At 33.7% G+C, this 13,098-nt stretch overlaps 1 protein-coding gene across 1 annotated transcript in view; it reads left to right on the top strand.

Annotated features, from left to right (window-relative positions):
* Positions 1–13,098, top strand: part of nAChRalpha7 (nicotinic Acetylcholine Receptor alpha7) — a 530,333-nt gene that overhangs the window by 279,603 nt on the left and 237,632 nt on the right. The window contains exons 3-4 of the mRNA XM_072546893.1: positions 2,179–2,223; positions 6,531–6,640. Of these exons, the coding sequence (XP_072402994.1) occupies positions 2,179–2,223; positions 6,531–6,640 (155 nt within the window). The remainder of the gene's footprint in view (positions 1–2,178; positions 2,224–6,530; positions 6,641–13,098) is intronic.

Below are 13,098 nucleotides of genomic sequence, written 5' to 3'. Positions count from 1 at the left end.
AGACAGAAGCGGACTTTATAATGCCATGGCAGAACTAGATATTATGTCGCATCTAATAACATTGGTAAAGGCAATTCTTTCAAAAGTTGAGTGCAAAGTCAAGGTTCAAAACAGAGTGTCAAGGTCTTTCAAACACATACTGGATTACGCCAGGGAGACAGTCTATCGTGCCTATTGTTTAACATCGCGATAGAAAGAGCCATAGAGAAATCGGGCATAACGACCAGAGGTACGATCATCAATAGAAGTGTACAGATATTGGCCTACGCAGATGACATTGACATAGTAACACGCACAAAAAGAGACCTGATACAGGCTTTTGAAACATTAGAAAACGCCGCGAAGACAATGGAACTGCAGGTCAACGTATCCAAAACAAAATACATGAAGGTCACGAACAGCACACAAATAGCGGCACCACGGGATCTGGTGACAGAAGCACACACATTCGAAGTGGTCTTGGAGTTTATATATCTTGGAACACAACTAAATAACAGCAACCTAGTAAGCGTAGAAATTAAGAGAAGAATGTACCTGACGAAGAGAGCTTACTTTGGACTAAAGCAGCTCTTAACATCACACATAACTAGCAGAAAAACCAAGATACTAATATATGAAACGCTTATTAAACCTATCCTGACATACGCGTCAGAGACATGGACTAGGGTATAAAGCAACGAAGAACTGTTAGGCCACTTTGAAAGAAGAATACTTAGGCACATATACGGTGGAGTACAAGAAAGCGGGATATGGCGCAGGAGATACAATTTTGAGTTGTATCAATGCTATGAACAATGCAACATCGTCCGGTCTATTAAAATTAATATACTAAGGTGGCTAGGACAATATTAATTAGAAAGAATGGACACTGGAGACCCCCAAAGACAGATATATCAAGAGCCAGTAGGAAACAGGAAGAGAGGCAGATCTAGATTTAAAACTAAAGTCGAAGATGACTTGAGGAATCTAGGGGTCAGAAATTGGAAAGACAGGGCGAAAGATAGGGGGGAATGGAGATTAATTCTTGAACAGGCCAAGACCCACACAGGGTTGTAGAGCCAAAGATGATGATGATGATATATTCAGTAAAATGAACTGGCAAAATGAAAGGAATATCCATTGATTTCCGAATGCTTAAACCATCTAAAATTTGCAGACGACATTGTTTTGATTGATAACAATCCTGCCGAACTACAAGAACGTATAAGCGACCTAAATGCATCTAACTATGAAGATGACCTAAAAGTGAACTTGACAAAAACAAAAACTATGTAAAACGAGGTAGTGGATGTCCAAGATGTAATAATAAACACTGAACTTGAAACAGTAGACGAGTATGTACACTTGGAACAATTAATAAATAATTCTGGCTCCTTACTCCCACAAATCAACAGAGGAATGGGCATCTTGGGCATCTTTTGGTAAAAAATGCAGTTATATTCAACTCAAACATGTCACTCCACATGAAGAAGAAAGTATTCGACAATTATATACTACTAATCATAACATACTACTACTAAACTTGGACACTAAAGAAAGAGATAAATAATAGCGAAACTTAAAGTCACTCAAAGGTCAATGGAGCGATGTATAGTAGGTATAACAAAGAGAGATCGAAAAATTATAAAATGGATCAGACAGAAAACCAAGGTCAATGATGTAATTTACATAATTAAATCTTTAAAATGGCAGTGGCGGGACATTTAACGAGAAGGACTGATAATAGATTTCCACTAAAATTATATTGTGGTATCAAAGAGGCATCAAGAGACCAAGAAGACGTCTTAATTTAAGATAATTTAAGATGGGACGTAAGGAAATATATATATATATATATATATATATATATATATATATATATATATATATATATATATATATATATAAATATATATTAAAAATAATTTAATTACAGCAAACAACACTCTATAGTACTCTACTCTCTACTAACGAACTGCTTCCCAACTAAAACGCTTATGGTGTGCTTCAGGAATAGTCGGTTGTAAAAAAGAAGAGATTAACGTCGACACATTTAAAGCGGTCTACAATATACTTACAGCGGCTATAGTTGTTTTAGTAATTCATTTTAAAACTTTACAAGAATACTAGTTATTGAAAATATTTAACGTCTTTGATAGGAGTCAATATAAATTACTATAAAAAGTGCTTTTTTTACAGGATGAAAAAAATCAACTGCTAATCACTAACATCTGGTTAAAATTGGTAAGTTTTATAATTATTTCTTGGTATCTTTAAAATATTTATCTTACTTTGTGATTTTTTTTGTGTTTATTTTTTTGTGTTTTAAACATACGTTTAATCGTGCCATTGTTTGAATTTAACCACTAGTACATTTAAATCATCTCTTCTGTTATAATCCGGTACCAATTGGCTTATGCTACACCTTTTATTTATTCATTATTCCTATTCTAGAATTTTGGAACCCTGCACTAGTCTATATATACTAGGTCTAGTGACTAGGTTCCCTATGATTTTGGAATAACTTGGTAGTCTTCAAAAAGTATTAGCTTTCCAGAATACAGTGGCTTGAAGTTATGTAGTCACATAAAATATGATTAACTATCCATGAAAAACAGCCTAATTGCATCCAGGTGTTCCAAGATCTGCTGTTATTATACGAAGCTAATTCCTGTCCGTTTTCCTCAGTTTTTTAACCTATTAACGTATGTCCGTCCAGTATATATTTTGTTCTGTGCTTGACCGGATATACTTTTCCAGTGGGAGTTTTTTTTGGATCTAGGTTTTTTTCTGGTGGCAGACTGTGCTTTTTTGCTCTTTTACAGCAGGCTCTAGGCCGAAGTATTTTGTAGCTGATCCAATTCTAGTAAGTTTATCCGCTCTTTCATTGTTTTGTACTCCTCGATGCCCTGGTATCCATACCAGTGAAATGTTGTTATGTTCCACGAGTGTATCGAAATTTTATAGTTTGGTAAATGTAAAGCTTACATTTCCTTCCCTACTGTAGAATCTTACACTTAACCCTTCTGCAGTTTTAAACATATTTGTTTACCAGGTATGCGTGTTTACCACGTATGACTACACATGAGTTGTGTATTTCATCTGACCCATTCCTCTCGTGGGTGGACCTGAAAAAATACTTTAGGCCTATGTCTAATGTATCATGTAGTGAAAACTAATTATCGATATGGTATGCGTTATTTTACTTGTCATTTTTCTATGTCCTGGTATATCCATTACTGATCTACCTGGTCTAAGTTTTCTCGTAGTTTATATTATCCCATTTTCGCCTACTCTGATAAAAATGTGCAAGATAGAGAGTATCTATATATCATATATATTTTTAAATCCCAAATTTTTCTATAATTGTAACTGACTATCATTAAACTGTTTACCGCTCTCTTTGTTATTCGGTCTATCTGCCTCGGTTCTAGTACTTTACTTTACTCACCAGATTGGCATTCCATTAGTTCCATTCTGTGTCCATCTAATTTTAAAATCTACTTGGATTCTTTATGTTTTCTATACAATATTAGCAGTTTATTTCCTACTTTGTACATTTCTTTTACTACCATCCCGGACTTTTGCTGATTCTTTGCGTCTTATTCACATGTAATAGGCATACTATACAATCAAATCTTAATTAAGTAAAATGTTTACTGATAACTTCTACTTATTTCTCTATTAGCGTTTTTATCCCACCTCATATTTAGGCTTTAGTTTTTCTAATTTACTACGATTTTTATGACCCATTTAGTTTTTTGCTGCCGCTTTTTAGACCAGGAACATAAGGTTCTTTCCTGGCACTAAACCGGCCAGGCAAACGTAGTTGTTTTAAGTAGTATATATCTCTGTAAAAAAAGTTTTCTGCAGCCAAATTTTTGAACTTACTGTTATTTATAAACAATATATAATAAATTATATTGTTGGTTATTAACAAATTAAGGTAAATATAATATAATAGATAAGGTAAAAAATAGTACATTTTCACTATTTTCTTCTATCAGCAAAACATGAAGCATTTGAAACAAATTTAAGAGTATCAAACTTATAAGTTATATAAAAACCTTCAAAATGGCGTTTCTTAAATGTTTTTATTCTCATTTTTTGCTTAGAAAGTTACATAATAAGTCAGAAATTTCGGTATTTTATAAATGTTAATAACTTTTTTAAAAATAAACTTAGAACCTTTATATTACACAGTATGTTGGGTCTTGTAGTCCTCAAAATGTGATCAAAATTTTAAAGCGATCTGTCAAATTGTTTAAAAGTTATTTTATTTATTTAACCCAAATTACAGGCAATAGCGTATGCGGATGAGCGAACCGAGCCCTCAGCAAAGTAAAGTCGTGGATGGGAAGCAAGGACCTCATACTGGCGGCCGAGAAGACTGAAGCTATGATCCCCAAGGATCCGAGGGTTAGAAACTATATAGTTTTTGCACTGGAGCAAGAAAAGATCTTTCCTGCCAAAAAAGTGAAGTTCTTGGGGGTATTTCTATATACGAGGGCGAACCTTTGGTGAGAACGTGAAGTACGTCATTCGCAAGGCAGAGGAGAGAACTTCGTCGCTGACAAGGATTAGGCCCAATGTGAGAGGACCAGGGACTATCAAATGGTGAATTTTAATGGAAGTGGTACACTCTTCTATACTATATGCGGCACCGGTATGGGAACAAATGCTTAACATCAAGAAATATAGGAGAATGCTAAAACATACATACAGAACAACATCAACGGTGGCCATACGAGTGATTGCAGAAGTGTTGTCCATCCAGCTGATGATAAAGGAAAGGACGGAAACCTACGGGAAAGATAAGCAGGAGAAAATAACGGAGTGACAAAAAGAATGAACAAACGAGCATAGGACGGCCTGGACGAGGGTATTAATTCCAAATATTGTAGACTGGATGAAATGAGGCGACAGAGACACTAACTACTTTTTCACCCAGTTGTTAACAGGGCACGGCTCTATAAGGGTCTACCTAGAAAAAATATGGAAGGTAGCGGATAGAAATTGCTTAGAATACGGCCCAGCACTGTGTATTCGAGTATAAAATTTTCGATGACGACAGAAATGAATTATACAGAAGGGTGGGTAGGGTAAGCGCAAATACAATAATGCAGGTAGCAATGAGGGGAAAGACAGAATACAAGGCAATACTGGAGGCAGTAACTCAAATCGTCAGAAAAAAGGAAATACTAGAGAGGAATCTGCAGCAAAGGTAAGAGAGAGACAGAGAGAGAGAGAGAGAAAGAGAGAAAGAAAAGATGGGTTATTCATGTCATGCACTGGTCTAGAGAGGAGCTACCGCATGAGTAGTCCGGTTGAGGGGGTAGCATGGTTTGTTGGTTAGCAGGGGGCTATAGTTGTATCTGTGAGCACGACTCCTGGGAGGACTGCGTGCGGATGGAGCCTTCCAACCTTTAGAGTACGATCTTTAGATCATTTATAAACTCCTTCCCATAAAAAAGAACAATTTAAAACGAAGTTAATCCCTTTTTTTTAAATTGACAGCAGCTTTTTTATATCAATTATTAAGAGATCTATTTAGCGTCATTCGAAAGAACATACTTTAAAGTTTTATTGTGCAAAATTCCAAAAAGATTGTTGTATGTATGCAAAAAATATATACAAATTAAAAACAGAAACGTCGAAATTCATAAACAAGAACCAGAGATACAGTTAACAGCTTCTTTTCCCTTCTAAGCTCCCGCGAGTTTTAAAGCCAGCCGATTTTAAAGACCACATTTTGAAGTTTTGTGGACGATTCCATTAAAAGATAATTTTTTTATAATTTTGCACATTATTACTTTAAAGTATGTCCTTTTAAATGACGCTAATTAGATCTCTTAATTTTTATAAACAGAGCTGCTGACAATTTTAATAAAAAAATAGACTAACTTCGTCCCAAATTGGTGCTCCACCAGCACCATAAGAATGGGGGCAAAGCTATTGCAAGAACAACTTTTTCTTTTTAAATTTTAAGAAAAATGAGCTTTCCAATGATAAACAAATAATTTTCGTGTAAGCAATAGTTAAAAAGTTATTTTAATTGTTTATAATCAAAAAATTCGATGTGTTTTTGCAAAATAACTTTAAAATCATTTTTCTTTATATTTTTTTGATAATGTTTATAGAATAAGCCTTCTTTTTTCATAAGCTATCCGTAGAATTAATGTAACTTTATAATTTTCTGACTTATATTGTTGCAAAAAAACTTTTAACCATTTAACCTATCGCTTTCGAATTTCCACGTTTTGCTGATAGACGAAAAAGTGAAAATTTACCAAAAAATTGACTGCAGGAAACATATAAGTTTTTGTTACAAAGGTCCATACTACTCAAAACAACTGTCGTTTGCCTAGCCGGTTCAGTGTCACAAACAGGGTACGTTTTTGCTTATTTCCCTATCCTATTTATCCCTTGTTACTTTTCTCACCTTGTACACACTTCTCTTTACAAATGATAAACTATTGTCATTAGTATAAATAAATCAAGTTATTTGTTCTATCAAGTTGTGTAATTTATATTTTTCTTTTTTATTTCAGGAATGGAACGACATGAACTTGAGATGGAATTCTTCAGAATTCGGTGGGGTGAAAGATCTCCGTATTCCACCCCACCGCCTCTGGAAACCCGATGTTCTCATGTATAACAGGTACGAAACAATAATTTAATATGATTTTGATAAGAATTAAAGTTAAAATTCGTTTTTGTTTTGGGGAAATTTGTCACTATCAATAATTTAGGATGCGTGTTTTATAAATTTCTTTACCGTATTTCCAGTCTCGGGTTTTTATGGAGTTTGTGCTTCTAAATATTTAGAATTTTCCAATGCCGGAAATACTCAGTTGTTTGAAATCCGCAAGCCATATCTACTAAAAATAAGTAAGTAAGGAACTACGTAATTTATTCCCTAAACAGAATTTAATCCTTTTGATGTCATAAGTATCTAGACCGAGTGCATTTTCCTTACTTAGGGGAATGAGAACCTCCATGGTTTGAATCTTATAATAAAATTATCTTTATTGTATGTTATCAGAATAATAACAATTAAAATAGAAAGTACAGTAAAAAATATTCCAATGTCCATAATGATATATCAATATGAATTAATTAGGTACCATATCAAATTTATTTTATTTTTTTACCAATTCCTACTAAATTCCTCACTGACAAAAAGTGGGCCCATTGATCTACAAAATTATAGATATACAAAATTATAGAGGGATCAACGTAATAAGCACAGCCTTAAAGCTATTTACAAAAATTTTGACAAAAGCAGAGTTACAGAGGGACACCAATGAAGGATTTCAAAATAATAGATCCATCATAGATGCAATATTCATTATGAGACAAATTAACCCAAAAAGCTATTGAATATAAGAAAGTTGCTTTCATGTGCTTCATTGGCCGTACGCTAGCCTTTGATAGGGCAAGGCTTACCGATGTTCTGAAACTATTAAGGCATAGAAATTTAAACTTATCATCATCATCATTGGTGCTACAGCCCTATAAAAGAGCCTCGACCTTCCCAAGTCTATTACGCCAGTCAGTTCTATCCATTGCCAACTGTTGCCAGTTTGCTGCGCCTATTTGTCTACCATCCTCATCTACACCATTCCTCCATCTGAGTTTTGGTCTACCCCTACTTCTACTTCCCACAGGTTGTGACATAAGGATTCTTCTAGGAGGGTTGTTCTGCTGTGATCTTGCCAGATGTCCTGCCCATCTTAGTCTTCCTATATTTTTATAAGGGATACTACGTCTTTACCACCAAATATATGTTTATATCTGTGATATATCTCTTACCTCCTTTTTCAAACACCATTTTCACAGATGCCACCAAATATTCTTCTCAGGATCCTTCGTTCAAATATAAGCAGAAGATTTTCATCTGCCTTGGAAATGGTCCATGTCTCCGACCCGTATGTCAACACTGGTTGTATAAGGGTTTTGTATATGGTTATTTTTGTTTTTGGCTTAAGTTTCTGCTTCTCATATGTCTACTGAGTCCAAAATAGCATTTGTTTGCTAGGATTATTCTTCGCTTGATTTCTTCCGTCATGACGTTCTCCTTGGTGATCAGGGAGCCTAAGTATGTGAATTTGACCACCACTTCAAAGGTAGAATTATCAACCGTGAATTGGTGGCCGATGTTTCTGGCATTGATGCCATTATCTTAGTTTTATTTTCATTTACTTGCAGGCCCATATTTTTTGAGGCGTTTGACAAGGTGGTATACATTTCTTCTAGCTTGCGTGTTGTGCGGGCAACTAGATCAACATCATCTGCATATGCCAAAATTTGGGATGATTTATTAAAAATATTTCCTCTGCTGTCTATTTGGGCATCCCTGACCGCCTTTTCCAAAGCTATGTTGAAAAGGAGACACGCCAGCGCATCTCCCTGTCGCAGCCCAACATGCGTTTCAAATGCCTGTGATTGTTCGCCCTGTATTTCGACTTTGCAAACAACTTTACGCATTGTAGCCTTAACCAATCTTATCAGTTTATCGGGGATGTGGAATTCATCCATGGCTTCATACAATTTATTTCTTAGGACACTATCATAGGCCGATTTAAAATCTACGAAAAGATGGTATGTGTCGATATTGAATTCAATTTAAACTTTTAAACGCTTATAAAATAAGAAGGAGATTCAGTTTTTACACGATATTCTAGATGCAAAAGAAAGTGACATATGGTCGGCGAAAGGGGACAATATTTGGATCAATGTTTATAACGTTAAATTGTAACAAAAGGTTGATTTTTCGGGGGTAATTATATAGTCCATGAAATAATCTTTAAAATGAGTACTACAAAAAGTCATTTGCAGGTAAACTGAGTAAGTTACAGCTCGTAAGAGATGGACTCTTCGAATATTTGAATATTTTAAGGAAAAAAATGGCAGTATAATTAACCTAATATCCACCAGAATCAAAATTAATCGTTTTCCCTTTACACTGCATTTTATTTTAGTGTTTTTCATTAGATTCAGGAGTTTGACTAGTTTAAAATGCATTATTTTTGAAAAAAGTTATATTAAATTGTATCCTCTATTTTGAAAATTTCTAAAAACTTCTTCGTTCTTTTCTTCAAAATAACTTAAAAACTATAATATATACATAGAAATTACATGGTATAAAAATGCATTTTTTTCAATAAATATTTTCGTTTTTATAAACTCCTACATCGTAAAATACAATGGAGATATCACCGATTAAAATGTATCTCTTGGTGGAAACACCCCCTGTTTTGAGTGTTTCAAGCCTTAATTTTTTAAAATTGAAGGGTAGGTTGGCTTTCTAATGAAGGTAGCCTTGTAACCCTTAAAATTACCTTGCAAATGGTATGCTATGGTATGTTATTTATATGCTCTGTATCAATGAATGATGTTTGAGAGATAATTTTGGAGCGTGAAAAATATACGTATTTTGGAGATCTCACGTATTGAAATTACGCGTAATAGTTTTGTCGATGAAGATCTCGGCACCAACAACGACCATTTCATTTCTAAAAATGATACGAGGCGTTATTAGTATAGGGGGTATGCATTATATTATGCAAATAGATCATTAGAACGCATGCATTCAAAGAGTTAAATTACTGACCATACTTCATATACAAGGTGGTCCAGAATTATGTACATTCATTTCTAGAGCTCATAGTACGTCCAAAAATAAGGGTACTTCTTTATGTACACTTTTTTATAAAACTGAATAATAAGGGAGATACAACTCTTTAAAGGGGTGAATTGAAATTCTTATTTTTTCAAATATCTTCCAAACGGTTTTGAATACGGAGTTCATATTTTGGGAGTAATTATAAGACATTAGGATAATTAATCCTGTCACCACCTACCACATCCTATATTAATACAGGGTAGTTTTGGAGGGTAAGTGGGGGTTATTGCGTCACATGTTTTTTAATTTTTACATATTTTAAAAAAAATATTTCAAAAATTGTTTCCTTAGACTTTTCTACGCAAAAAAGGTGCTCTCGTAATATTTCGATAGATATCACCGTTTTCGATTTATTTAAACTCGAAGGTATACATGTATTTTATTGTAATCGTTACGTTTCTTAATATTCATCAAGTATGCTTTGGAATTGACACTTGTGTTAGCAATAATATTACAAATTAATGGAAAACTTAATTAATACTTAACATTTAATTAATGGCGAAAATAATATTTCACAACAACTGTTCAAAATGTCCTCCATTTTGTTGAATACATAATCTAATTTTTTTATTTAGCGAACGCATTAATCCATTTAATGTTACTGGATCGTTTTGTAAATCGGTAAATACTTGTTCAATTTTGTCCCTTAACTCATTTACTGTATTAATTGGAGTGTTATACACTTTTGATTTCAAATAACTCCATACTGTAAAGTCCATTGGATTAAGATCACAACTACGAGCAGGCCAATGAATCGGTGCATCCGCACCCCGGCCTATCCACCTATCAGGGAAATGTTCATGTAACCACCTTCTACAAATTCTTGTGTAGTGTGGTGTAGCACCATCATGCATGAAAAACATGTTTCTTCGTATTTGTAATGGAATATCTCCCAAAATATCATGTAAAATATTGTCCAGAAAATTGTAATACATGTTACCATTTAAATTTCCGGGAAAGATGTGGTATCCTATAAAACTATTTCCTAAAGTAGCTGCCCAAACGTTTATCTTGAACGTGTGTTGGAAGTAAGTTTCCATTGTAGCCCTTGGATTTTCTTCAGCCCAGAAGTGCATATTTCTAGAATTGAACATACCTTGTCTTTTAAATGTGGCCTCGTCTGTAAACAGAATGTTGCTTAAAAAATTTGGTGCAGTTCGAACTTTATTTTGCAATACTTCACAAAAATCAACTCTAAGTGGCATATCCTCAGGTAACAATTCCTGCACCTGTCGATAGTTGTAAGGATGTAATTGCTCTTCATGCAGAACTCTTAAAACACTTTGATGGGAAATATTCGTTCTTAATCCTAACCTGCGTGTACTTATTGTGGGATCATTTATTACAGCATCAAATATTTTCTGTTCAACGCGAACATTTCTTGCTTCTCTACGACGACCAGCATCTGTATTCCGTCTTTGAAGACAACCGGTTTCTCTCAGTCGTCGTTCAGTACTTACAAAACTCCTGGCATTGGGAATATTTCTGTTCGGATACTTTTCTCTGTAGCGTCTTACAGCGGCAGCAGCATTTCCCGAACATTCCCCTAATACTAAATGTATGTCTGCCATCTCAGAATTTGAATAGTGTGCCATATTGCGGGCAAACAAATTTAAAAATATAACAAAAGAGACGTGTTAAACAAATTTCACTGTCGAGTACAATAAAAGTGTAGATAAAATAATTTAATTGTTATTAAACGTCACTGACAATTCATAAACTACTTGAGATTAAAGTGTTGTTGCTAACACAAGTGTCAATTCCAAAGCATACTTGCTAAATATTAAGAAATATAACGATTACAATAAAATACATGTATACCTTCGAGTTTAAATAAATCGAAAACGGTGATATCTATCGAAATATTACAAGAGCACCTTTTTTGCGTAGAAAAGTCTAAGGAAACAATTTTTAAAATATTTTTTTAAAATATGTAAAAATTAAAAATCATGTAACGCAATAACCCCCACTTACCCTGCAAAACTACCCTATATTAATATAGGATGTGGTAGGTGGTGACATGAAACTAATTATTCTAATGTCTTATAATCACTCCCAAAATATGAACTCCGTATTCAAAACCGTTTGGAAGATACTTGAAAAAATAAGAATTTCAATTCACCCCTTTAAAGGGTTGTATCTCCCTTATTATTCAGTTTTATAAAAAAGTGTACCTAAAGAAGTACCCTTATTTTTGGACGTACTACATCATTAGTATCTTCGTTTTTAAGTTTAGTCCAAAATTTTTCCAATTTTTCTTTTTCGTCTTCTACAATATTAATACGTTCAGAAAATATTAAAAACTTCTTTGAATCCATTTTAAGAAACAACATTTTTAATATTTATTTTACATATTTTAAGCAAATATATAAAACTGGGACTCTGCATTAATAAGTGGCAGACACTTATCCAAAATCTGGAATATATAATATTTCTTAATGAATACTTAGAACTAAGTTTATAAAACACGTTTTAATAAAAAGTATTTTGACCACTGCGATATCAAAAAAATATCTCTCACAAGACATTTTGAGGTCATGAGTTCCAACCTGAAGTTAGCAACGCCGAATTTATAAATAGCGTTACTTTTAAAAATTTTAATAGGGGGAGATATATTTATGTTCTCATTGTTCTACGGTTATTTTTAATAAAAAAACTAGAGTTGTTAAGATAATTTGTTAAAATTTATTTGTCCTTTCCTTTTAGTAATTGGGTTACGTTTTCTATTTTAAATCCCTTATGCAATTTTCTTGCAACCACTTTTAGAGGCCTATTTTGTGTATCTTCGGACGAATACCAGTCGAGATCTGTGCCATTTAGCGTCTTTGTTAGATTTCTGTAGCTATTTTCGACGTTTACATTAATTTTTATATTTCTGCCTGAAAGCATGCTAGTTTGATAAGATATTTGCTTACCTGATAGGTGTCTTACTAGAGTGTGGTATTTTTCCAATTTGTTTACAATAACTGGTGGTGGTTTACGTGCCGTTTGAGTTTTTTCTAGTTTACTTCTCTGTTGGTGAGGTGGGGCTGTACTTCCTTTGGGGAGTCGCTTGCCTTCCTTTTTTTTCCTTTCTCGAATCCATTCGGTGTCTTTACTTAGTTCTTTGTCGTCAGTGCGATATTCTCTATCTTCATTTTGTTGTTGTTGTTTTAGATCCATTTTCTTTTGTATTGTATCTATTTGGATTTTCATTTATTGTATGATCATACTTAGATTTTCTCTTTTTTGTTTTTCTTGTAACCAGGCGTTGTATAACATCTGCTCATTTTGACTTCTTGCTTAATTCTTAGTAAAGAACACTTGATTTTTTTTTAAAGTAATGCCTCACTTGATGTTGTCAGTTGGGAAAACATATGAAGCCTACACGGCAAAAACGATGAAGGTCACTTTTATTCATTTTGTATAAAAGTTAATTTTAAAGTTCAAAT

Source organism: Diabrotica undecimpunctata, chromosome 10 (assembly GCF_040954645.1).
Source record: "Diabrotica undecimpunctata isolate CICGRU chromosome 10, icDiaUnde3, whole genome shotgun sequence".
Taxonomy (NCBI): Eukaryota; Metazoa; Arthropoda; class Insecta; order Coleoptera; family Chrysomelidae; genus Diabrotica; species Diabrotica undecimpunctata.
Note: the sequence above shows the minus strand (reverse complement) of the source record. Positions and strands in the feature narration are given on the sequence as shown.